This window comes from Cucurbitaria berberidis (assembly GCF_010015615.1).
Source record: "Cucurbitaria berberidis CBS 394.84 unplaced genomic scaffold K460scaffold_1, whole genome shotgun sequence".
In the NCBI taxonomy this organism is placed as follows: Eukaryota; Fungi; Ascomycota; class Dothideomycetes; order Pleosporales; family Cucurbitariaceae; genus Cucurbitaria; species Cucurbitaria berberidis.
In genome coordinates this window covers 2,922,781-2,946,633 of record NW_024468935.1, presented here as the reverse complement: position 1 = coordinate 2,946,633, position 23,853 = coordinate 2,922,781, and the positions used below count along the sequence as shown (strand labels likewise).

Here is a 23,853-nt window from a genome sequence, read left to right as displayed (position 1 = left end):
TCCATTTTGTTGATATACCCACTAAGACTGATTCGGTCGTATCGGCTGCTGAGATGGACTAGTCCAGGAGGTGTGTTCACGATAGCATTCCAGCGACGTGCCGTTGCCGCGATAGCATTCCGACAATGGCGCGTGCAAAACAGAGCGTACCAAGGGTAGCCCTCCACGAAAGAGTGTCTACGAAAAACCTAAGATACTCGCAGCAGCATCCCAGTACGGCTCTTGCTCTCCATGGAACCGCCATCTCTGGATCCGAGACCTCTGGAACCGCCTTGAATACTGGAAATACGAGGACTGGACCGACAAACGTTGTGCAATGATTCTTCGCTATGCTGATTGAAAACACGGAAACGAATGCGCTCAACTAGCTAACACGACGCGTATAGAACCTTGACAGAAAGTTCTTATGTGACAGGACCTACTATCACACGTACAGTCACGGAGACCAGCAGCGTTACGAGGTGAGCATTTCTCGCGTGAAACTACAGCATTTTCTTGTTTTGCACGATTTGCAAACTTCGTTTACCCGTTCCTGTCCTATTCGCTCCTTGCTCTCGTTCAGATCCCCGATATTGGATGATACTTCCCTTCTCGAATGGCAAGAAAACACTGACATGATATAGTACTGCAACTGACCAGTCTACCTCAACCATCACCAACACTATAACTGTCCCAACCACCAGTTCCATTACACAAACTATAACTACAACTACGACAACGGGAGGCACTTTCACAGTAACGAACGATGTGCCAACGACAACTACAGTCTTTAGCACCACCACTGAGGTATCGAGTTACACATCGACCTCGACCGAATATGTCAATGCTGGACAGACGATCACGAGTACGAGCACCGAGCAAGTTACGAGCACACTGACGGCGACGGCTACTTCGACCGGTAAGTCCTATCGACAGCCGTAGTTCTGGGCGAAGAAGGGTTTACCTAGAGCCTCCGGGCTTCAGGCAAAAAGTCTGACCAAGCGACAATACCTCCCTCCATCTGTTTTGGATTGGGTTGATAAGAGACTTGCTAATTCGTCATGTAGAAACTTCGACGATGACGAACACTTTCACAGATGTCGTAACACAGACCGTCAGTAGTAAGTTCACCTCCAAATCCCGTTCCTTCCCGGCCATGTTTGGCACATGAAGCTCGTTCAATCTGCGTCCCTCAATGCTACAGCTATTCGCCACGAGGTATCTTGTTAGCCCTTGGTCTTCACGTACCTTTTGGCGTATTAAGGTTACGTGGCTATGCGGAGTACTCCAGATGCTCCCATCTTTCAGCGCAATCATCGGCACCAGGCATACTTGAATAAAGCGCTGACATGAAATTTAGACACTATAACTACGACTGAAACGACAACGGCAACGTCTGGTACGATCACTGGTAAGTTCTCCTACAAGAAACACAAGCCGTCAGATACAAAGTTTTAGTCCAATCGAGGATTTTTGAGTGCTGACAAGTTTGCCCATAAACAGTCAGCATCACGTCGACCGTATCAGCAACGGCGACAGTTACTTCAACTCTATCTGCCACAGCAACAATTACGTCAACTCTATCAGCAACGGCAACGGTTACTTCAACTGAATCTGACACCTCAACTTTGTCTGTCACAGCGACAATCACGTCAACTATCACGTCAACTCTGTCTGGCACTTCAACAGTCTCCGCTACGTCAACAGTCACCTCGACGCTGTCCGCTACGTCAACGATCACGTCGACACTCTCAGCCACCGCAACAATCACTTCAACTATCACATCGACATTGTCTGGCACTTCAACAACCACTTCAACAATCTCCGCGACTTCAACCGTCACGTCTACACTTTCAGCCACCTCGACAATTACGTCAACTCTATCTGCGACTTCAACGATTACTTCGACCATCACGTCGACCATCACCGGGAAAGTATCAACTGTTTCTACTACGGAAACAGTCACATCGACTGAAGCTGGTGCTTCAACGATCACGTCGACTCTCTCAGGCACATTTACAGTGACCTCCACGGTCACGGCTACGACTACTCAGGTATGATTCTCGCAATTTCGATGGCTTATATTGCATTGATTCTTTATTCTATCCTTCATACACAGCTGTGGCTACTTGAGCACCCCTGGAGCACCCGAGATATTCTTCGCAAGGCGACTCCGTCACCGCGATGTATCTGGAGCACTTGAGGGGCACGCAAGGTAGTCCGCAATTGTGTTAAAACCTCATGCATCCCATTTTGAATTTTGTCAGACTGGCAGGCTCGCTTGTCTCCGGTATCAAAGCTGGCGTATGGTTCCTCGCTCAGAGTAGGTTTGCTAACCCTAACACCAAGATATCTGCGTATACTACAACGTCCACTCGTCTCAGCACTACTACTGCGCTTTCCACGACTAGCATACCAGCTACTACATACTACGTCACGAGTTCCACAACTTCATATGTTACTAGTACTCTGGCAGCTACTACATTCTACGTGACGAGTTCATCAACCGTCTATTTTACTAGTACGCAACCCGTAACTGTTACTGCTACTTCAACTACAGTGAGCTCGTATCCAGTCACTACGACGGTACGAAGCACCACCACCGAGCTGTCTACGACTACCATACCAGCTACTACATACTACGTCACGAGTTCCACAACCTCCTACATTACTAGCACCACGGCAGCTACTACATCATACATCACGAGTTCCGTAACGTCGTATGTTACCAGTACTACGGCAGCTACTACAGTCTATGTCACTAGCTCTTCAACTGTATATGTAACTAGTACACGGCCCGTAACTGTTACTGCCACCTCGACTACAGTGAGCTCATATCCAGTTACGACAACGGTACGAGCTGCTGGTCAGGGCACGGTCACGGAGACGGAGACAACGACGGAAACGACGACTACAACAGCGGCAGCCGGAGCTCAACAAGTGAAAGCTCAGGACGCACCGAATACCAGCGTCTCGACTAAAACGGTTACCCAACAGCGCATATCGACGATAACCACTACCCAAGCGGGCCAACCTACAAAGGTGGTGACTACTACGGTTGTACAGACGCGTGTTTCCACAGTGACAGCTCCAGCGGCTCAAGCTCAAGGACAACAAGCGAAACCAGTCACCACGACCGTCACGCAGTCTACGACAATCGCACAGCAGCGAACCTCTACAGTGACTGCGCAGGGGAAGCCAACCACTGTTACACAGGTCCAAGCCGCCTCATCCCGCGTTTCGACGGTGACAAGAACCGTTACAACGACGGCGCAACCGACGCATGCGAAGAGGTGGTTTGGCCCGGTTGGACGTAGGTAAAGCAGTAGGGAAAGGAGAGAAAAGAGAAAAGAGACACCCATATGGGACCAAAAAACACAAATTGTTATAAAGAAAAGAGAGAATTTCGCGGGAGGGGCTAGGTAATGTATGAGGGCAACGTTTTGTTTTGCTTTGTGAATTTGTTTGTTCTTGTTCTAAGCAATGATTTAGTTAATGCCTTTGGTGTATTTTTACTCACACCTGCGAGTAATGAGACTTGTTTGTTGACGTTCATCCCGAAGCCTCGTGTCTGGTACATTGGAAAGATGTGAAATTCCCCAATGGTATCACAAGCTGGTCATCTAGCGAGTAGATCGCGACCTCCCTTCACTTCGCCACTTCACGTCTGGTTAGTCAGCTCGAAGAGTCGCCTTTCAAGGCTCTTCCTGCTGCAGGGTATTCTGCATAGATGCTTTTCGAGAAACGGCGTGTCTTCTGAATGCCCCAGAGAATCTCATATTGCATTCGGAGGCCTTCAAAGCCTGACGATACTTTATAGGGTAGCGAACTTCCAACCATACTAGAATACGGAGATATAATGTTTCTTTAAGCACGGCGAGAATTCAAACGTTCAAACCCGGCCTTACGAAGAGCTAGTAGCACTCCCAGTATAGTTGTTCAGTGCCATCCGGCGCAACCTCCCACCACCGAAATCCAGTTTCTTGCTCGTAGATGTCAGAAGGGGGCTACCAAACTTTTGTCAAGACGTTCAAGATGGTGTTGACGTGGTTTTGAATACCGTGTGGTAGATTGGAGCAAGATTAAATCGTGAACAGGCGTCTCGGAGAAGTGGGGATGCTCTATTTTCGGGCAAATACGCGTCGTATAGGTAGTCGGAATTATGGCTAGGGATAATTGCTGCACCGATCGCTAGGGCAGGCTTGTCAGGATAGATGTAGTAATATGATCTGCGGAGCTATCTACTAGGACTGTTGTGTTGGTTTATGATTAGTCGACAGCTACCATGCATAAGTGCTACTTACCTTGTGTCGCGGATGCAGAAATCATGGGCGTGTCTAAGTCTTCCGACTCGACGCATCAAAAGCAAAAGCGCTCGAAACGGCTGTTACCTTGATCAGCTCTTATCTTACCGGAGCTGGGTGAAGGCCCGTACAAGAAAAGCCCGAGGTATGAGTGTTTTTTATACGATGGGGCGTGATGCTTGCCTAGTGGGGACTGGCAAAGTTCGGTCGAGCGAAGTGAGGTCTTCTATCACGAATATCAATAATCCCGAACAGTTGTGGCCATCGTATCTGAATGGAACATACTACATACCTGGGTCTCTAGGCAATCAATGGTAGAGACCTATGTATACTTTAACCGTTGACGTGTGAGCAATTCTGTGGTGGGTTGAGGCTGGATTGCATTCGAAAAGAGCACTGAGCTAGGAGGTGAATGATAAGTCGGGTCCACAACATTCGTGTGCAAGACTCTGACCCCGGGTCGCTATATGCGCAGGGCCATTTCAACCTCATCGTATCTAAAGCCGGCGACATCCCTTCACAGCATCCAAAGCTCAAACAGCTCAGGAGGTCTTGTAAAAAGTGTAATCAAACCTGCCCTAAAACGTATGCAGTCTGACATAGGGCAGGCTATGAGGAATTGAATGAGAGCTGTTATGAGACTTCGATTGGAGTAGGACCAGCTTTTCAAGAATCCTACGATGCTTGCTATGTCGCTCAATAAGGCCCTAAGAATCGCCCTCAGCTCTGATGAGCGCAATATGGAAGTAGCTCCCATGCCATCTCTTTGAATTAGGTACTGCAGGCCTAGTCAGATCAACTTTTCCCGGGCAATCCCACATGCATACCGTTGAGAGTATACACGAGTTGCTAACCCCCTTACGCCATGACGATTGCCTTCTCGAGCTTGGTTACAAACATGGCGCAATGAGTTGAAGCAGGGATCTGGACATTGGTTATACGTATCATATCAGACCAGCAGTGAGGAAGCAGATATGAGACAAACTGATTGTCTACCTACAGTCTGCCTAGAGATACATGTGCTTGCTATGTCTAAAATCGCAATCAAGGCAAGTGTTTGGTACATAATGTAGAAGCTACGGAAAGTAATTCAAGAATATAAGAACAAATTCCGGGCGCCACTGTCTAAATAAGAGACTACTAGATGCTCTAGGACATGTTTCATAACCAATTACGCGGTTATCTTGCTCCTTTGGGTATTGTTTACCGCAATGTGCCGCACGGACTGCCAATATGTCACCCGACAGAGCCCGATTCGCTCATGTAAACACTGCGCGTCATGCAAAATAACGGATTTTACTTTCTCTTGTTGATAACCAAAATCTTATATATTTCCTTGCTTCTCATTGAGGCGCTCATTTCCCTATCAATCCCACCGATACATGTTCATAGTCGGCCACCACCGAAACTACGCCCTGTATGGCCCTTTATCATAGTCACAACGAGTAGAGCTAGCTGACTCACTGCAACAGGCACTCACCTGAAATTAGCACTTTGGCATCATGGGCGATAGAAACCATAGGCTAAGCTTAGCTCCGACAGCTCATCATAGGCGGAGGGCCACGATCAAGAGAACTAGAGGAGGTTACAAAGCCAACATAGGCCATCATACATCGGTGAAATATACGTGGGATGTGTCCCACAGGTCGCATGTTCTGTGTCAGCAACCCAGAGAATATATATGTAAGTATTGGCGTCTTGGTATCAACGGAGTACCTGGTCATTAATGGCAAGCAAAGTCACAAATAAACTTCACCTCCCAATCCCTACATATGGCTCCAAGCCGCTCGAAACTACTCCTCTTATCGACAACGCAATCCAGAATCTCCTCAAAGAACTCGGAGACTCCCGTATGCCCTCGCCCTATCCCAAAACTCGGATCATCCGCCGCAAATTCAACGGAGAAAACAGATTCGTGCAGATCCTAAAGGAGTACGAATGTATCATGCTTATGATGCCCTGTCTAGACATGATGACTTTCAAGGCGATTGCGTACTCGTGCACCACGCTCTCGGAGGGAGCAGGGATTAGCAACCAGAGGATGTTTGAAAACCTATCAGCAAGGTTCAGGTTCGTAAGATTGGATGAGATGCCCGAGCATGACTTTTTTCGTTTCAAAAAGGGGCCGCGAGGGTGATAGCGGGGATGAGAGCAAGTGTGATCAGCCGCCAAAACGGATAATGCGTGCTTTTGGGACGTTCCACGATCGAGGCCTCGAAAGGTCTTGATTTGAATCGAGGTCAAGCGTTGTATTTCGCAATAGTATCTGGTGTAGCTATACATTTGACACATCGATATGGCACTGGCTAGTGATCGGTACTTGAAGAAGATTTAGACAGCGCTTACGCCCCAGGAGTGGGCTAGTTTGTATGACTGAATTTGAACCTTTGCAATGTGTAAGGGAAGGATAGATTTAGGACTCAAATATAGTACAAAGCAACTCTTCCTATACCTGTAGTGGAATTACTATTCTCGGATGCGATGGCGCTAGTCCGCTTTCGGAACATTATGATCCGGCGGGTCCAGCTCTTCCGCTTCTATGGCTGCCTCCTTCTTGCTTGCAGCGCGACCGCTAAAGTGACAGGTCCTTTCTTATGCCTGGCTGTACGCTTTCCCGACCCAAGCCGTGTAACCGTAGGTAGCGATTTGAGACACCGGAACGCTCCCCAGAACGCGCATCGTGACTCTGGACCGACCCGAACCTTGAGTGTAGGAACCGACCGCCCGTTACTTACAGCCGAATCAAGAATCATCACAGCATTGTACAAACATCTTTTTATCACGTATCGCATCCAAGGGGGTACTTGCGCCTGCAAGCATTCTCGCACGCTACGGACTTCTGTATAAACATGCAGGCTAGAGACTTCGAGAACGCGGCGGTAAGATGTTAGACTTCACGCTCCACCTACAGTTCTAACGGTTAGATTAGAGCAATCCACCTACTACATACAACTCACCTTCTTCGAGGGCGCATAAGAAGCGCCGAGTCATCTCTCATGGGGCTGACACTTTGGAGCCTAGTTCCAGACCAGGACGGCTGGCAGCACACTGGGGCGTGATGCCACATCACATGGACTACACAAACAAGCTTCCGAGGATTTGGATCACATCTAAGAAGGGCCAGCGTGTGCTGTCCCCATGGGCGCTAGCTTGGTTTGACAAACAACCCCGGAGGCTCGACAACCTTCCCAAGGAGTATCGACAGGTATATGAAGCGAGTTTTGGAGAACCTCGAGTCAAGTTCTTGGTCGATATCAAAGAGGTGAAAGCAGTTCCGTTATTCGAAGTAGAACTACAATCCCAAATGGAGCAGAGGAGAGACGTTGCAAGAGTCACAAAAAGCTTGCAACAGGTCGAGCAAATGGACGAAAAAAACGCTAAAAGCGAGGGCAAATCAGAGGGCGAACATACCAGCGGACAGAGGCAACTACACAGCGGTTATAATTCTCAATCTGATGAGGTCAGCCGTCCAACTTCACCAGGCCTTCACCCAGTTGGTGGGTGGGGTGAACTTCCCGAGAACGAGCTTGACGTCCCGCTACCAGTCCACGCCTGTCATGGTGGTAGCGCACCCCTCCCACCCCAGCGAGGTGAGCCTGAAAACGAATCCAGTGGCATATCTCATTGGCAGACGAAAAGCAACACCCGAAAACACGAGCGTGGGGGAATGCCTATCTGGGCTTGTCTAGTTGACGTGAAGTACCGACCGAAGCCATGGGGTGAAGGCGAGCGAATGCCGGAGGATTACTACAGGGCACGATTTCGAGTCGGTGCAGAAGGTCACCTCCCGAATAACGTTATACCAAACAACGAAACTCAGAAAGCCGCTGAGCCTATCATGCGCCCGCTAACGTAGACGACTAGTTCTCGATGGCAATCTACCTCTGTCTAAACCTCTGTCTAATCCCGATACGCACTTGGTAGATAGGCTTCACGAAGCTCTGCGGGGCTCTCAACGACGATGATCTGCACGTCAACATAGCAAGGAGGGGGTCAAAGCGGAGGCCCCATAACTTGACTAGGTTAAAAGGATTCGAAAAGGAGCTTGAATGCAAAGGGGGGGCTAACATTGGAGAGCAAGCTGGAAGTACTTGGGCTTATCTCCGAAGATATCTAGGAAGCAAGCGTTTCTTAGAGATGACTCACTACTTAGAATGCGATAGGTATATCGAGTCACTTTCCGAAGTTGAAGTTCCTTGCATGTTTCCTCTTTCCACTTCAAATGCTCTTGCTGTTTCGTCTTCAATTCCTGTATGACTCTCAATAACAGAGACCGGCTAGCATTCCGGCACTTTTGAATACTTTGAAGCTATTCTAACGAGAGAAATTACAAACAAGTTCATAGATTATGTGTGCCAGCAAGTTTTCCTAGTCTATGCCACATATTGATTGTGGTGGCTTCATCACGTACGGCCGAGTAGAGGTTGGGGTGGATGTCCTGGCCCCCAAGTACCTGTGAAGACCTGAAGAAGTTTGGGTTCACTGGCACGTCAGTCGGCCAAGCCTTCCAGGTGTACTTGCGGACTGGTGACCAAATCCTGCAACCAGCTGGAACTTTTTAACGGGTCCGTTCGAGCCAGCTGCTTTGATGACTGGCAAGGTGTGCTCAATCTCACAGAACCTAGATCGACAGATAGCCTGTATGGTTGCCGAGTCGTGGATTGGGGGGTATATAACCAACGAAGACACTGCCCGTCAAACGGCAAAGTGGTTGGTGGGGGTGGCGGCTCGGTATAGTCCCCAATGCAGCCGGAACTGCTCACGCGCCATCAATTTGTATGTTCTGATCATTTTTTGGTATGAAACTGTTGCATGTTTTGATTAATGTACATGTTGACTTGATGTGCCATCTCTTCGAATATAACCATGTGCCCAGGTTCATGGGATGGCCTCGGCACCGGCACCCCTCAGCCTTCAACTTCCAATATTCGTAGATCTTGTTACTGAGTAGTTCTGGTACCGGATCCCTGAATTCTGCTGGTTTATCCAACTTGTGTTTCATTCTGCTCCCTCAAAACGAAGACCTGTCATCTTTTTTACCTTTCCAGAGTCGAAAAATCGTGGATCGAGTCATGTTGGGGTAGAAGGAAGGTGTTTACTGTCGAATTATAGGAAGCGCTACACTTCGTACAGCGAAACATACACAGTCCTCCTCAAGTATTGAGCCTCATTGTTTAATTCTAGGAAATGCGACGATCGTGATGAGGAGTTTTAAGCATGTAACAAGGATTTGTTCTAGTAATGGAGATCAAAACGCCACGATTCGCAGACTGTCGTAACAGGCATACGGCCACGCTACGGCGAGGGCTGATGAATTTTACAACCGGTGAATCTCTTCATACATAGCGGTGATGTGTCACTCCTTGAAACCTCTCCAAATGCGGCATTGCTGTTGAGGAAACAACATAAATTAATGTGAGATATCGCCCTCCAATTAACATGTACATGTGATGGCACAGCATTCTGATGAGAAATGTGCTAGAAATTAGATCCTGACCCGCATAAATTGCACATCAGGTAAAAGTCCGAGACTTTAAATTGAATTGCAAAGTCCTAACAGAACAAGGAAGGCAGTTGTGAAGACAGAACCTCCGTACCCTATCATAGCTAGTTGACGGCCGTTACTTGTTGCCACCCCATTCATCATTCCTGTTCTACGCCCACTTCCAATCATCCACCACGATTATATTCTCCCTTAGACAGATCCCTCCATGCTTCATCTATCTCGATAGTGTAGTCGTAACCGTGCTCGTCGCACACGTGTCCTCATAGCTATACTTCATCGTGACCGTAGGGATGGAGAGACAACGCAACTCGTCTGCGGCACAAATGTCGAGACATCGAAGGGGGTCGGGTTGGCTAAGTAGCACATGGTGGTCGTGTATGTGGTCGGTACTAGAGCAGAGCTCGTTCCTAGCTAACAATTTTGGGGGCGCCTGTCGCAGGTTCTTGCTTCAGGTCCTGCGGCGGAGAGGAGGCCGAAAGATAGAAAGATAGTGAGGATCGAGAGTTGCATCGTGAAGGCGTGAGTCAAGGGTTGATGGGTGGTAACAGGTAACAAGGGGAGATGGGTGATGTTATAGTTTGATTATAAGTGGCCAAGGGTAGATAGATGCTTCTTTGGCAACCTCTTTGTCTTCCTCGTCGTGTTTCGCTAGCTCGTGTGCAGATCATCGCCTGCCTTTGTCAAGGCAGGACTTCCGTGGCCCAAAGTGGTTTTCCAACCCTTGGTCTGTCCAATTCACTGGAACATCGCCGTTGTCATTCTGTATATACGAGATTCAAGTAGGGGGCCATATATCGCAATTGGTGGCTTGTGGTGGTACACTGTACACAACAGTGCCTCAGCCACATGCTCCGCGGAAGGTTATCGGCACATGAAAAAAACTGCCTTAGTTTAGATAGGCTCTGGGTACCTGCAAGAGAGAAGATTCATAGAGAGAAGAGGACTGGGCGAAGGGCGAAGGGGAAGCTGAGACCTTGGGAGTCATGATGGCGCCCTACTATGGCCGACGGCGGGGTCCTGTGCGTTACACTTGCGGCTCTAGTCTTTCTCCCTCTCCTTATCCTGATGCTTTTTCACAAATACAACATCCACATAAGCTGCCGTGATTCCTCGATACCAACAGTCGCCTGAGGAGCATGACTAGAGGAGCTGTTCATCACTCAATTTACAAATAACTTTACATACCATATCATACATCAATCCATCACAACCATGCCGCGTAGAAAACCAGCGTGACCGAACATCGTAAAGCGAGGCAATTGGGATGCAACGCCAAGTCCAACGCCCGCACCTGAGAACCCATTTTGGGTTGACGACGATCTTCTCTCACTCTTCGACCATTCAGTCTCGAAAAAAACCTCGTTATCCCAATCATATGCGTATCGACCAGATTCGCTCTGCTGTCGGATGTAGTCAGGCATGCGCCCGCAGTAATAGGTGAAGAGGTCCACTAAGTCTTGGCCGTTTTCCTGTTCGAAGAATAGTTTGCCTTGTATGATCGGCCAGGCTGCAGTGAATCTGCTATTTGATATTTGTCCACATGCAAGCCACTCTGATCTCTGGACGAGTTGGGGGTGGATACCCAAGGCTGGTGCTATTTCAGCCACTGAGAGCCATTCGTCGATTCCATTTCCGATACCTCTCCATGTCGGCACAAGCGCGTCGATGTTTTGTTGAATCCCGTTTGATTTAACCAATTCCGTAGCGTCGATCTGGACTATCGAAATTCTTTCGTCGCCTCTGAGGTAGAAGTGGTAGGCTCGCTTCAACGCATCAGCTTTCATTTCCGTCAGCTTTTGATGGCATGTCATTGTCCAGATATGGTTTGGTACGCACCGAAATTATCAAAGACGGAGATGAATGGAGTGGCATATCGGTCAATTGACTTCAAATGCTGTTCGATAGCTTCTCTAGTCACATAGGACCAGCAATATCCAATTTGGGCTTGAAAGACATAAGGGCCTCTAGTCGATCTTGGCAAGTACTGTGTAACAACCTGTTCACTGGTCACGCGATAGAATTGCCTTTTCTCGGTATAGTTGAACTCGTCGCGTCGCAGGCTAGTTTTAGTGATTGGTTAGTAAGGGGTCGGTGCGGGCTCCTTTCATCAACATACCTACACATCGTTTCATCAAAGGTCATCTCGTAGAGCAACACCCCAGTCACTTAAGTCATTACAGACTTGACTACGAATTCATGATGCGTTCTGTGATCAAAGGCGACAAAGGTCTCGTGTAGAAAATGAAAGATTCGTCGCCTCGTTGGTCCGTGATGGCGCAAAGCTCGTACCAGCAGGGTCCAGCGTGTAACCTTGGAAACAGCTGATCCCAACTAACATGAAGAGGCGTATTCGGGGAGACTAAGACTTACCTTCTACAAGATAACACAACAGGTGTGAACATGAGACAACACAACCCTGGGCCGATGATGAAGCAGATGGTGCACGGTAGTCATCCGGATGTCATTGCTAACAAGCCATTTCAGCCTACGCTGGATTACGCTGGCTTACGCTGTAAGAGCACAAGAGTGCGAAGATAAATATGGAAGCACAGCTTTCCTATTCTGTGGCGTCGCAGGAGAGATCTGTGAATGAAGCACATATAAGTCAGCTGAAGAGCTTATAATTGCTGTCTAGAACTTAGCGCAAATCTCGCAAATCTTCATACGCGTGGCACCAGAAGTTGCGCGTTACATCTTCAAAAGATATTCTTCACCATTATTCAATAAAGATGGATTGAGAGCCATAGTTGAGGTTATGTTGACGTTCGGATTGCGGGGAACAGCGACTAGATCCAAAATCTCCGAGAGTAGAGGAGCCGTCAGCTCACCAACTGCATCCGAGGCATTGCTGCGCACAAAACTACTGATGCATCTCAACGACATCCCGATTATTAGTATTTGCAATGAGACATGTGTCGTGGGCAATTCGAAGCAGGTAGGACGCCCGATGGCCGGCCAATAGGTGAACTGCCGAGCAACGTGACCTAGGCTCCGAGATCCTCGGCTCATCGTTCGAGTTTCGCGCCCCACAACATTGTTAAAGCTACCGTCTCCGCACTCCGCATCTTTCTGTCCATCATCGCTCACACCTCGCAATTACCTTCCTGTGTATTACTTCTTTCCTGTAATATAATTCCAAGATGACAGAACGCCTCAAGTCCATCGTGTCGCAAATCGCGCCCTCGACAAGCGGATTGGCGACAATGTAAGTTCCCGCCACCTCGAGTACCAACCTGTACAGAGCTGCGATAGAGAAGACACGACTAACGATTCGGACAGCACTACCAAAAATCCCGACGACATTGTAATAACCCTCGCGGTCCGCACACCCCTTACAAAAGGCCACAAGGGCGGCTTGAAAGACACACCTCTTGATGGAATCCTCGTAAAGACGCTCAAGCAAGTCGTCGCAAGGTCGAATCTCGATCCCGCTCTTGTAGAGGATATTTGCTGCGGCAATGTGTCCGATTCGAAAGCTGCATACTACGTCCGTGCTGCTATGCTGGGCGCAGGGTTTCCCAACACCACCGCTGGGTCTTCCGTGAACCGCTTCTGCTCATCGGGATTGAAGGCGGTGCAGGATATCGCGAACCAGATCTCCGTAGGCAGCATTGAGATTGGCATTGGTATGGGCGTGGAAAGTATGACGGCAGGTGGTGACAAGCTGGAGAGGCCGTTTGTCGACGAAATCACCTCAGTGCAAGAAGGAAACGACTGTATGCAACCTATGGGACAGACCTCAGAGAACGTCGGAAACGATTTCAACATCAGCCGCGAGAGACAAGATAGGTTTGCTGCCGAGTCCTACCGAAGGGCCGAGGTCGCGCAAAAGGCAGGCTGGTTCGATGACGAAATCGTGCCCATCACAACGACCATCAAAGACCCCAAGACTGGTGAAGAGAAGACTGTTACTCTTACCAAGGACGAGGGTATCCGTCCCGGCACCACATTCGAAGCCCTGCAGAAGATTCGCCCAGCCTTCCTTCCCCACGGTGATAAATCACACGCTGGAAACTCGTCGCAGGTCACTGACGGCTGCGCCGCCGTCCTGCTCATGAAGCGCTCCACCGCACAAAAGCTCGGCCAGCCCATCCTCGCCAAGTATGTCGGTGCAACAGTCGCTGGCCTCGCACCAAGGATCATGGGTATCGGTCCGTCCGTCGCGATCCCGAAGCTGCTCACCAAGTTCAACATCACACTCGATGATGTCGATATCATTGAGATAAATGAGGCTTTTGCATCAATGGCTGTGTACTGCCAAGAGACACTCAAGATCGATCCTGCCAAGATGAACGTTAGAGGTGGCGCCATTGCGCTCGGTCACCCGCTCGGCTGCACAGGTTCGCGACAAATTGTCACTGGTCTCAGCGAGTGTCGCCGACAGAAGAAGAAGGTCCTGTTGACGAGCATGTGCATTGGAACAGGAATGGGTATGGCGGGGCTCTTTGTTAATGAGCAGAACGTTTGAGACTTGTTTAAATAGGCATCTTAAGTTTAGCAATTGATGATTTGTATATTGGGACCGACATGGAACTACGTAATGGATTGACTTGCTGCACACGGTCTTGTCTTGCTCTTTCACCCCAGTATTATACTCCCTGCTTCCTTCCCAATCGCTTTATTAATATCTTTTCTCTACCCAGTAACGAGGTCTTTCACTGGGCGTTCACACATGTTTCCGCTTGGGGTAAAGCCTGCCAAGCCTGCCCACCACCAGCCGTTCATAATTTCCCTCGCCAACATTGATCTCGCGATACTGCCTACCTTGGTAACATCAACGCAAATATGACCCCTCAACCGAAGAATCGCGCAGCAATGAAAGGCCCTTCGAAGATCCAGGCGGACGCTATGTAAGTTGTCCGATTTAGCCTTTACACCCCTCGCGCATTCCTGACCTCATATCCAGCTACTTGCGCAACCAAGTCGAGTCGCCCTTCCTCCGTTTGCCCGGCGAGATCCGCAACAGGATCTATGAATTCGCTCTCACCGCCAGCCGCATCCAAGTTCGTAAGAGGTACATCCTCCCGCCCAACCGCACGATATATCTCTATTTCGACACTTGCAAAACTATCAAAATGAATGATAATCGCCCGTCGAACAACGTCAACCTGCTGCTTGGCATTACCGCCACCTGCCGCCAGGTCCATGCTGAGGCCGCACTTCTACCATACACGCTCAACACCTTCGCGATCGACCCCGCAGCCTTGGGGGAGTTGATTAAGATCCTCCCCGACCATGCGAAAGATGCGATTAAGGTTGTTAGATTAGCGCTTTCCTGGGAGTCCCTGCTTGCGGGATATCGCGTTAAGGGACTCGAGCATCTAGTGAAGCTGACAAGCTTGGAGAAGATCATTTTACCCATCAAGGGGATTCCAGCGCAATTTTATCCCAACATGAAGGAAATAGAGCACACAGCTCAGTGTATTGAGATTGTGGAGCCTTAGAATGGGACTGAGGACAAGGTTTATTGCCTTTCGAGATTAGGCGCAACCAGGGATCGAAGCGAAGACGAGGTGCAAAAGATGTGGGTATAATAATCCCATGTGAACCGATTTGCAGAATGGATACTCAGGAATGAAAAGCAGATAGAAAATTGATAAGCGTACCATGCTCTCATGTCTCTTGCTCACGAATAGTAATCAACCTGCCTGAAACAACTTGAAAGTGTATACGCATCGTCCAGATAGGATCTAAACACGGCGCACGCTTCGAAGTACACAGCTAAGCTGACTGTGTCATTGTGAGAGTAAGATTAAAGTGCAGTGAATTAACATATTCTGTTAAACCTGTGAACACTGTGAACAGGGCTTCTGCGTTTAGAAATGGTTGAAAGAGAGCCGCAAAAGTGACACTAGCTTCTTGGGGATCGATATCTGTTACTCGCAAGAGGTCGAGAATCTCTGAGATGTGATAGTACCGATAAATTGCTCTCGAAAATCGAATAGGCGCTCGGTTAGGTGATCTATCAGACTAATGCGAGTAGCCTTGAAACCAATCTTCCATGCAGATAGGACACGCTGCACCAACATGAACGGATATCTCGCTTCTATTCTTAATCTCTCGAGCAGTACGAGGACCATCTGGCTGTACCGGGATGTGGGGACGGTCGACACGTAACTGGGCTGGCGCAGCCATGATCAAACCAGATGGAATTGGGTTTGGCGAAAGGTTACCTCGATAACGTCTTACTAAGTGACACACAGAATTTGACGTCCCTTAGTATGTTTATAACAATAATGTTGATGATTCATGCTACGTGGTTTTGGTTCTGACGTGGATGTCACAGAAATCACGCTGACGCGTCATCACGTGACTATATAAGTCTATAGATTCTTCATGCTGCACCGTATATTTTCTGGTAGTAAGCCTCATTCATGAACAGAATTCCTTTTATGACATTCAATTCGACTGCCATGACTGTAAATCAGGCTTACCCGAGGTTAACATAACTGTTGAGGTAACGTGATCTTAGAAGTGCCGGGAGCCGGCCTCGTCTAGCGCTCACTCTAGACGCTGTTCCTAGGGTAGCAGCCGACAGTACCCAGAAAATATGCATCCTAAATTGCACAGCCCCCCCAGATATTGTATACTCCTGCCCCTTCCAGCCGAGCCGCTCCAACGCGGGGTCAGTTATCGAAAGGTATGACGTAGTGATCAGCATGGCAACGGCTCGAAGTACCCATTACACGGCTTGCGTAAACTGCGCAAAGAAACGTGGAGCTTTAATCATGATTAGTTGAGAGCGAACAAATGTTAAATAGGCCGTTGGACTTTCACAACTAGTCAAAAGCCATCCCAAACCTCCCCAACTACATCTTGATACAAGCACTTTCAACATGGCGTTGACGGATAAACCCACCCTGCTCGAGCGCGTCTTCGCCGCAAAAGACACCTCGGAATCTCGCGCTTTGTACAATGAATGGGCGGCGACCTACAACCCAGACATGACATTGAGCGAATATGTGGCTCCACGATTGGTATTACTCCCAATTCCACGTGAGCTCAACACCCATCTGACCTACTCAGGTTGCTGAAGGAGTTGTCCGTGCACTGAAACTCAAGGATGTGTCTCCCAATAAGCCCTTAGAGGGCCTCCGCATCGTCGACGCTGGCTGCGGTACCGGCTTAGTTGGTATTGAACTTGCAAAGTTGGGCGCAAAAGGCACGGTGGGCCTGGATATCAGTGAGGGTATGTTGGGTCTTGCGCGGAAAACGGACGCGTATGGAGATTTGAAGGTTACGGATCTCACCAAACGGATTGACGCTGCCGACGGTGCATTTGACGCGTTGACTTGTAGTGGGACCTTCACGCAAGCTCACCTTGGGCCTGAGCCGCTAGTAGAGTTTGTCAGAGTTGTCAAACCTGGTGGTGTGGCAGTGGCCACGGTGCTAGACACCCATTGGGTAGAGAAGGGATTTGAAGCTACAGTTGAGCGTTTGGCAAAGGAGGGTAAAGTTGAAGTTGTAGAGAAAGAGTCGGGCCCGTATCGGAAAGGTGTCAGTGGAGCCAGAGTTTTGATTCTGAGAATATTATAGGTTAACAGCGTTAAGGTTACGCTACCGCAAGAAAAAAGGGTCAAGAAAAGACATTCAGTTACCCAGACTCCCTGACGTTAAGATTGTCACTCGAAATGCGGGAACTTGCGAGTTCCCTTGACTTGCCAAGTTGTGAGTCGACGTCACCTTGCTGACACGTAGAGAGGAGCCAATCAATCGTAAGCTAGATTCAAACCCCTGCTTAAGGTAGAGCCTAACCTCTGTGCTTCGAATACTTGAAAGTATACAGGACTACGTCTAGTCCTATTGTATGCATACATATACGCGATATGCAAGTACTTGTCCGTCATGGCCATCGCAGCACATTTGCTGACTATGCCCAACGCTGCCAAGATTAGATCAGCTGTGTACTGCCAATTGTACCCCGAATGTAGTGGCTAATCCACCGGTACATGCAGAAAACTCTCTTCTACATCCCCATCCTAATGAGCTCCTCGCTTACCCACATCGTCTCCCGCCTAGCCTGCGTAATCATCTCAAGATGGTAGTCGTACTCCGTCCAAGTCTTGCTTCCAAAGGCCAAATTTTGCTCCTTTGCCCAGCGAATGTTTTCGGCCCAATCACTTCCATCCATCATATCCGGGTCCGTCAAGCGGTGTAACTCACGGAAGGGTGCGTGGCGACGGGGTCCACCGAATCGTGTACACGACAGTGCAGACTCCCACATTTCTTTGGGGTTGCTACAGCCTTCGGAGGCATAGAGATAGATGCTTGCAGCATCGACGCGCAGACGGTTTGCGGAAAGTACGGGCGGCTGGAGCAGTACGGGCGTGCGATGAGCGAACTGCTTGACTGCTTCCATCACCTCTGGGCTGACGACCGTATGGATGTACGTGGGAACGGGCTTCTGTGGCGGGGGCGTCCTTAACTTCTTTTCCGGTGACGGTGCGAGCTTCGATACTTTTAGGATCAGAGGAGTACGATTGCTCGTGAATGAAGACTGGATGTTCTGCCGTGCCTTTCTCGCTGCAGCACGACCCCGCGGGCCAGAGGAAAGCGAGAGAGCGTCTTCCTCGCTTGCGTCTTCTGCTTCCGCAATATCGTCGTCGGGTTCGGAGTCATCTTGCACAAACTCGCTGTCGTTGGAGGGCGAGATGGGCGTGGGCGGGGTGAGGGAGATTTTACGCTTCTTAGCGGGCGTAGAGTAGCCAGAGTAAGCAGAGTCAAAGACATCATTGTCCTGTATAGTCTATCATTAGTACTCAATCAGTCTAAACTAATGAAGCTAACAAAGCGCTTACCGTAGCATCTGAGTCTTCTTCGCACAAATTGATAGCTTTCCCAGCAAGCCTTCCACTCCTCCTCTGACTACCCAAAAGGATCCTACCCAAATCCTCACTGCCTCGTTTCCGAGGTGTCATACTCCCTGTTGTACCTGACTGAGACAGAGACAATGCTTTCTCAATATGAGTCGGGGGCTTGTTTCGGCGTCGAGGTGTAACTTCGGCTTTCATTGTGCGGTTGAACTTCCGAGGTGTTGGTTTAGCCGGAGTGACGAGGTTTTCGCGGCGAGCAAATACTTGTCTATCGTGGTGAAGGTGATCGATTTGAGCCGGACCTCCTAGGTGAATGACGAGGCGCTTGAAGTCGGTGGGAAAGAGCCACTTCTCGTGTTGGTGGGTAAGCGCGTATTGTATGCAGCGGGTGAGGTCAAGGGCATCAGCGTCTGCAGGATGCTTCTTCACGTGAAGGGCTAGGTCTTTGAATTCAATCGGTTCTGCTTCGTAATTGCGTGCGAGGTCTTGTCGATTGCGTTTGGCGACAGTCTTTGGGTGAGTGAGGCGAGGCGGGCGGAAGTCCTTCACGCTGAGATTCTCCTCGTCTGAATCACTCTCACGTTTCCACAGCTCATGCGTACCAACAGTCCAGTCTGTATAGCCAGCGCGGCGCATCGCATAAGACATCATAATCTGCACTGAGTTGGCCTGAAAGATCTCGCCGGTTGGCTGGTGCCTGAACTCATTGATCATTGCGGCAATGATGGCAGACCTGCCGCCGTTCGCGACGAGGCGATCAATGACATCTATCGACTTGAGCCAATGCGGAAGGTAGGCTAGAATCTCAGCGGCTGTCATGTTGCCATCGGGGAAGGGAAGGTTCCAGCTCGGGCTGCCGGCACCGAAGGCATTGTTCTTGGGCAAAGATGCCATCGGGATGACTTAGAACGTTAACATATCGAACGACGTTTTGCGAAGGCCTGGTCTAACTGATTGAGACGCGCGAGGAGAGGGAACTCACAGGAGATGACGAAAAATGCGTATACTACAGCTAGACACTGCGGAAGGTCTCGTAGAGTCCTGACAGACAACCCCAAGATACGATGCGAAACCCCAAAACGTTCCGCGTGCGACAAATGAGAATCCGACAGGAGCCCAAAAATGATGTGAGAAAAAATCAAGCCTGAATTGGAGTAGACGCGCTCGGACCGGGCGTTGCGGCGGTTTTATTGTTGTTGTTGTAACGACCCAAACGGCGCGGAGGAACCCACTAGCTAGCACGTGAAGCTTCTCTTTACCACCACGAATCATTCACCTCATGTACTTTCCAAAATGAGTCACGTTCTCTCCCGTGCCTTTCAGATGCTCAATGCGCTTTCTTCAACCCGACTGTGTTGACCTATTTTCTGACTCCACCTCAGCATGGCGACAACTCCAGCAGAGCTCACGCTGGAGCCCACACCGGAGCCTATCCTGGATCATACACAACTTGAAGTGCGCAAAGCCTACCGTGGCTATGGTCTGGGTCCAGCAGCACCTGCGGAAAGCCTTCCCTTCCCTACCAATGCGCATTTAACTCTCGTCGAGCTCGTTACATTCTTACCTAACAGCATTCGATGTGCCGACGTCATATACCGCTTGATATCCAACGGCGGAACCCGCCAGGCCCTTTGGGCTATCGTGAACACACAACGCGACCTTCCGGTGGAACTCAGTCAGAACTGTTGCGGAGCCTGGATGTATAAATCGATGAAAAAAGCAGGATACAACGGCTGGACAATAAAAACACACGATAGATTCCACAGTGGGAGGAAAGCGACATGGGAGGAATCCAGATTAGATGTCAACTTTCGAATTCCCAGACAACGCAAACGAGAGAGTACCCAGGTGCCCGATATACCGTTCAAAGCCCTGGCGGTGGATGTGAGGATTATGCCACAGGGCGACGATGCTCTGGACCTAACGCGCATGGTGCAATACTGCATTCAGGAGCCGAGTAATCCGTGGATGTACCCGCGCGACTATGATGCGCTACTTGGTGTGCTCGGTGGTCCGGCTGCGGTGCAGAAAGAGCATTCCGACCGTGCTGCATTTGGGCGGTGGGCTGGAGTTATGCCACCACCGCCTCGTTATAGAGCCCCGGATTATCTTTTGACTTCGCAAGAAGAGCCAGAGCCAGAGAAGAAGAGGAAGAGGATGGATAGCTTGAGAGGGAACATACCGGTGATGAGCGTTCTGTCAAGGGAAGAAGTACCGGCACTGAAAGTACGGTCGAGGCAGACAACACCTGCAATTCCTGTTCAGCCGAAGAGGAGAGGATGGCCGAAAAGCAGGCCAAGAAAGAGTAATATCGAGGAGGGAGCAACGCCACAGCCTGGAGACATGGAGGAGACCACAGATCAGCCGTACATTCGCGACGCAGCAGAGTATATCGCGTCGCCGAGCGACGGTGCAGAACCGGTAGACGAGCAGGTGAATCTTGCGTTCCTCAAAGAAGGCTCTAGAGGACAGAGTGATCCGTTCAGTCCGTATGCTTTTGGCGGCCCGCGCTGCTCGCCACCTTTCCGATTGCTACACCATATTGCCCAGCCTGATCCACAGGATAGCAGCGGGTGGGCAGAGAACCTGCGATGGGCATATGAGCAGTGCGCATGCTTCTGGTACAGCTTCCGCACCGATACGTGGAACGAGAGTCCCGAGCATATGGAGTTCATCGCCAAGACACGGAAGGAGCAGCTCTGGGCTTCTGAGGAGCTGCTGGAGCTGCTGACAACGGAACAGCTACGTGAGGAAGACAGTGAGAGAGACGGATACACGACACAGGGAGCCGTTGCTTTGTGACGCGATACTATATTTCTGTCTTATGAATATCCATAGACTGCCTCTCCGAAGTCGATCGTTACTAAAGTAAGCTTTTGTGCCGGTAGGTGCAATCGGGGTCTTGTGAGTAGCCAAGATCATCTCAGATTCCTTCTCTTTCTATTAGGATGATCAACCCGTACGTGTAACATGCTAATAGATATAATTGCTCCGGGATAGTTGCGCTGATGAACATGCTGTTGCACATGGTGAAGTGTTCGATGAGCGCGTCGTTGGCACCAGCTTCGAGCTACGGGCTATCGAGTGGTAGAGACGTTCTCATCTATTATAGAAGGTTAGGATCATGCTGATTTTCTCTTCAACATGCATCGCAGATGAAAATCGATGATTTTCCGATGATTTGCTGCTGTGAGTGATGATGAGGAGAAGAGTGAGCGAAACCTGAGGTTCATACAAAGTTCGGCACGAGCGTCCCCGCCTTGCGCCTTCCCTTGGCTGCACTAGCGGTTGCCCATCACCCGTCGAAACATCCCAAACAATCTTCGAACACTCTTCCAACATAACCCGCAAGTTTCATCACCAAGGTGATCGTCATCTATGTAACTTTAGCCATCCACAGCCATTGCGATATGAAGGAGCGCGGCTTCCCGAGGCCTTGGTGTAACAGATGAGTCCGAGTTGGCTTAGATGTCGATGTCTAGACGTGGAGGCATTTGTCACGAAAGAGACAGAAGCGCACTTAACTGCAGGAATCTCCCGCTTTTTCTTGCTTCTTTGACGACAAATTGATACCCTAGGCTGACAGTATTTCGAGCCTGACTCGAGTAATACGCTCCTTGCCACACGTACATTCCAAACAACCGACCCACGATACAACGATCAAGTACCCAAATCAACATTAAGTATCACTTCGCGTGCAGCTAAATGCACCCCAAAACCTTCACCACCGCCCTCATGGCCCTTACACCCCTCGCAGTGGCGATATCCTCCGTCACCTCAGCGCCAACAATGTCTATGGTACCCGTGGCCACCCCGTCCGCACCTGCAGTAACAATGGCATGGAACAACAAGACTGCCGACGCCACCACTGTAACCATGGCATGGAATAATTCTCCGACCAACGCTGCTGCACTTTCTTCCGAAGCTTCTAAACTAAACTCCGCTATGCAGGCTGTTGTGGCCTCGATGTCAATGGCAAGTGGCATGACAATGTCTGATGGCATGACAATGTCTGATGGCATGACAATGTCTGATGGCATGACAATGTCTGATGGCATGACAATGTCCGATGGCTCGGTCATGCCGATGGCAAGCGCGAGTGGCTTAAGAGAGACATCAACAAGCGGTATCAAGGCGACCGGCACGGCGATGACGGGCATGAACATGACGGGTGCGGCAGGGGGTTTGCACGTTGCGGTGGGGATGGGCGTTGTTGTTTTGGCAGGTATAATTTGATTGGGGTGTGGGATGTATAAGAGACCAGATAGCCAGGCGGAACACTCTTGAAACATGGAGAATTAATCCGATGATTTCTGCAAATTGTTTGGGAGTACTAGTTTACCATGCTCAACTTCATGTAATACTAGCGATTTGACTAACTTCAAAATCTTAAAGAAAGACGATTAATCTATTTCCAATGTCGGAACTGAATCGTATTCTTCCGCACATTTGGTCTCGTCCTGTATCCATGTGTTAGTCGATTATAACTTGCACTGAGTGCCGATGTATGTAAGTCAAAAACGGCAAAAACTGGAGAGAGAAATCTGCATTATGAAATGTAGCTGACCATTTAGCCATGGGTGATTGCAGGGCGTCAGAACTTGAAGTCATCTCGAGGTTGTTCCTGGTGTATAGTGCAATCCCAACGATGGGACAAATAAATCGGCACTTCCACTCCCTTTCCGAATTCAAAATATCACCAACCGAGAAGCCCAAAAAACTGCTCTAATAAAATGTACCCGCTTTGTGCTTGTTCACTGTCCACCTCTCATAGCCTGAATCACGCATCGTCTTCTGGGTGATCTTACAGAGCGTGTTTATGATTATAGCGTGGCCCTTGGTGGGCTTCCAGTGATGGTTCACGATATTTGCGAGTGTCTGTGTGTCCATACCGTTCTGCATGAACCGATAGAGAATGTCATGAGAACGTAGCCAGTTGAGAAGGAAAGCTATCTGCTCTGCATCAGTCACGTCTTAATGTTGAGGCATACGGAGTCGGGCAGATGGCCCGTTTTTACCGAATATAGTGTTGTTGGACTTACGAGGTATATCTGTTGATGTGACTTTGGTGCGATTGGTCGTCGAGGTTGACTTCGTGACCTTGGAGAGGTATTTTTAGCGACAGTAGTCCACTTTGCCATGATAGCTATAATTCACGACGTCAGGATCGTATCATAAGCCAGGGAGGTAATCTAATCGGAAGAAAAGAACGGTTGTAATTATGAAGGGTAGGGTGGGGTCAAGGTCAATA

At 49.4% G+C, this 23,853-nt stretch overlaps 12 protein-coding genes across 12 annotated transcripts; 8 read left to right on the top strand and 4 right to left on the bottom strand.

Annotated features, from left to right (window-relative positions):
• Positions 1-125: 125 nt before the first annotated feature.
• K460DRAFT_400725 (uncharacterized protein) lies at positions 126-1,954 on the top strand (the record flags this gene model as incomplete). The annotated part of the gene is made up of 7 exons (XM_040936354.1): positions 126-311; positions 387-461; positions 640-898; positions 1,047-1,100; positions 1,340-1,390; positions 1,483-1,552; positions 1,621-1,954. The coding sequence occupies 7 exons, from the start codon at positions 126-128 to the stop codon at positions 1,952-1,954; spliced, it is 1,029 nt and encodes a 342-aa protein (XP_040793243.1).
• Positions 1,955-2,220: 266 nt separating this feature from the next.
• K460DRAFT_400724 (uncharacterized protein) lies at positions 2,221-3,300 on the top strand (the record flags this gene model as incomplete). Its single annotated transcript, XM_040936353.1, has 1 exon — positions 2,221-3,300. One exon carries the CDS (start codon positions 2,221-2,223, stop codon positions 3,298-3,300), a length of 1,080 nt encoding a protein of 359 aa, XP_040793242.1.
• A 2,830-nt stretch (positions 3,301-6,130) lies between these two features.
• K460DRAFT_361440 (uncharacterized protein) lies at positions 6,131-6,555 on the top strand. The gene has a single exon (XM_040932457.1). It carries the CDS (start codon positions 6,136-6,138, stop codon positions 6,418-6,420), a length of 285 nt encoding a protein of 94 aa, XP_040793241.1. The 5' UTR covers positions 6,131-6,135; the 3' UTR covers positions 6,421-6,555.
• Positions 6,556-6,791: 236 nt separating this feature from the next.
• Positions 6,792-8,191, top strand: K460DRAFT_423187 (uncharacterized protein; the record flags this gene model as incomplete). The annotated part of the gene is made up of 3 exons (XM_040938199.1): positions 6,792-6,917; positions 7,139-7,162; positions 7,213-8,191. 3 exons carry the CDS (start codon positions 6,792-6,794, stop codon positions 8,137-8,139), a joined length of 1,077 nt encoding a protein of 358 aa, XP_040793240.1. The 3' UTR covers positions 8,140-8,191.
• A 2,749-nt stretch (positions 8,192-10,940) lies between these two features.
• On the bottom strand, positions 10,941-12,204 carry K460DRAFT_19601 (uncharacterized protein). The gene is made up of 3 exons (XM_040927154.1): positions 11,906-12,204; positions 11,626-11,849; positions 10,941-11,566 (listed from the first exon to the last, which is right to left on the bottom strand). The coding sequence occupies exons 1-3, from the start codon at positions 11,929-11,931 to the stop codon at positions 10,986-10,988; spliced, it is 831 nt and encodes a 276-aa protein (XP_040793239.1). The 5' UTR covers positions 11,932-12,204; the 3' UTR covers positions 10,941-10,985.
• Positions 12,205-12,836: 632 nt separating this feature from the next.
• Positions 12,837-14,382, top strand: K460DRAFT_301964 (3-ketoacyl-CoA thiolase-like protein). The gene is made up of 2 exons (XM_040929891.1): positions 12,837-12,994; positions 13,069-14,382. Exons 1-2 carry the CDS (start codon positions 12,930-12,932, stop codon positions 14,255-14,257), a joined length of 1,254 nt encoding a protein of 417 aa, XP_040793238.1. The 5' UTR covers positions 12,837-12,929; the 3' UTR covers positions 14,258-14,382.
• A 192-nt stretch (positions 14,383-14,574) lies between these two features.
• Positions 14,575-15,393, top strand: K460DRAFT_412336 (uncharacterized protein; the record flags this gene model as incomplete). Its single annotated transcript, XM_040937536.1, has 2 exons — positions 14,575-14,639; positions 14,696-15,393. 2 exons carry the CDS (start codon positions 14,575-14,577, stop codon positions 15,231-15,233), a joined length of 603 nt encoding a protein of 200 aa, XP_040793237.1. The 3' UTR covers positions 15,234-15,393.
• A 1,040-nt stretch (positions 15,394-16,433) lies between these two features.
• On the top strand, positions 16,434-17,526 carry K460DRAFT_361437 (S-adenosyl-L-methionine-dependent methyltransferase). The gene is made up of 2 exons (XM_040932456.1): positions 16,434-16,766; positions 16,816-17,526. The coding sequence occupies exons 1-2, from the start codon at positions 16,626-16,628 to the stop codon at positions 17,323-17,325; spliced, it is 651 nt and encodes a 216-aa protein (XP_040793236.1). The 5' UTR covers positions 16,434-16,625; the 3' UTR covers positions 17,326-17,526.
• A 40-nt stretch (positions 17,527-17,566) lies between these two features.
• On the bottom strand, positions 17,567-19,877 carry K460DRAFT_19537 (uncharacterized protein). Its single transcript, XM_040927151.1, has 3 exons — positions 19,585-19,877; positions 18,588-19,504; positions 17,567-18,526 (listed from the first exon to the last, which is right to left on the bottom strand). The coding sequence occupies exons 2-3, from the start codon at positions 19,494-19,496 to the stop codon at positions 17,756-17,758; spliced, it is 1,680 nt and encodes a 559-aa protein (XP_040793235.1). The 5' UTR covers positions 19,497-19,504; positions 19,585-19,877; the 3' UTR covers positions 17,567-17,755.
• Positions 19,878-20,009: 132 nt separating this feature from the next.
• K460DRAFT_267174 (uncharacterized protein) lies at positions 20,010-21,332 on the top strand (the record flags this gene model as incomplete). The annotated part of the gene is made up of 1 exon (XM_040927521.1): positions 20,010-21,332. A coding segment is annotated over one exon (1,323 nt), but the record flags the coding sequence as incomplete, so codon positions are not given.
• Positions 21,333-22,303: 971 nt separating this feature from the next.
• K460DRAFT_400716 (uncharacterized protein) lies at positions 22,304-22,768 on the bottom strand (the record flags this gene model as incomplete). Its single annotated transcript, XM_040936352.1, has 1 exon — positions 22,304-22,768. One exon carries the CDS (start codon positions 22,766-22,768, stop codon positions 22,304-22,306), a length of 465 nt encoding a protein of 154 aa, XP_040793233.1.
• Positions 22,769-23,327: 559 nt separating this feature from the next.
• K460DRAFT_350697 (uncharacterized protein) lies at positions 23,328-23,743 on the bottom strand (the record flags this gene model as incomplete). Its single annotated transcript, XM_040931522.1, has 2 exons — positions 23,328-23,555; positions 23,645-23,743. 2 exons carry the CDS (start codon positions 23,741-23,743, stop codon positions 23,328-23,330), a joined length of 327 nt encoding a protein of 108 aa, XP_040793232.1.
• Positions 23,744-23,853: the final 110 nt, after the last annotated feature.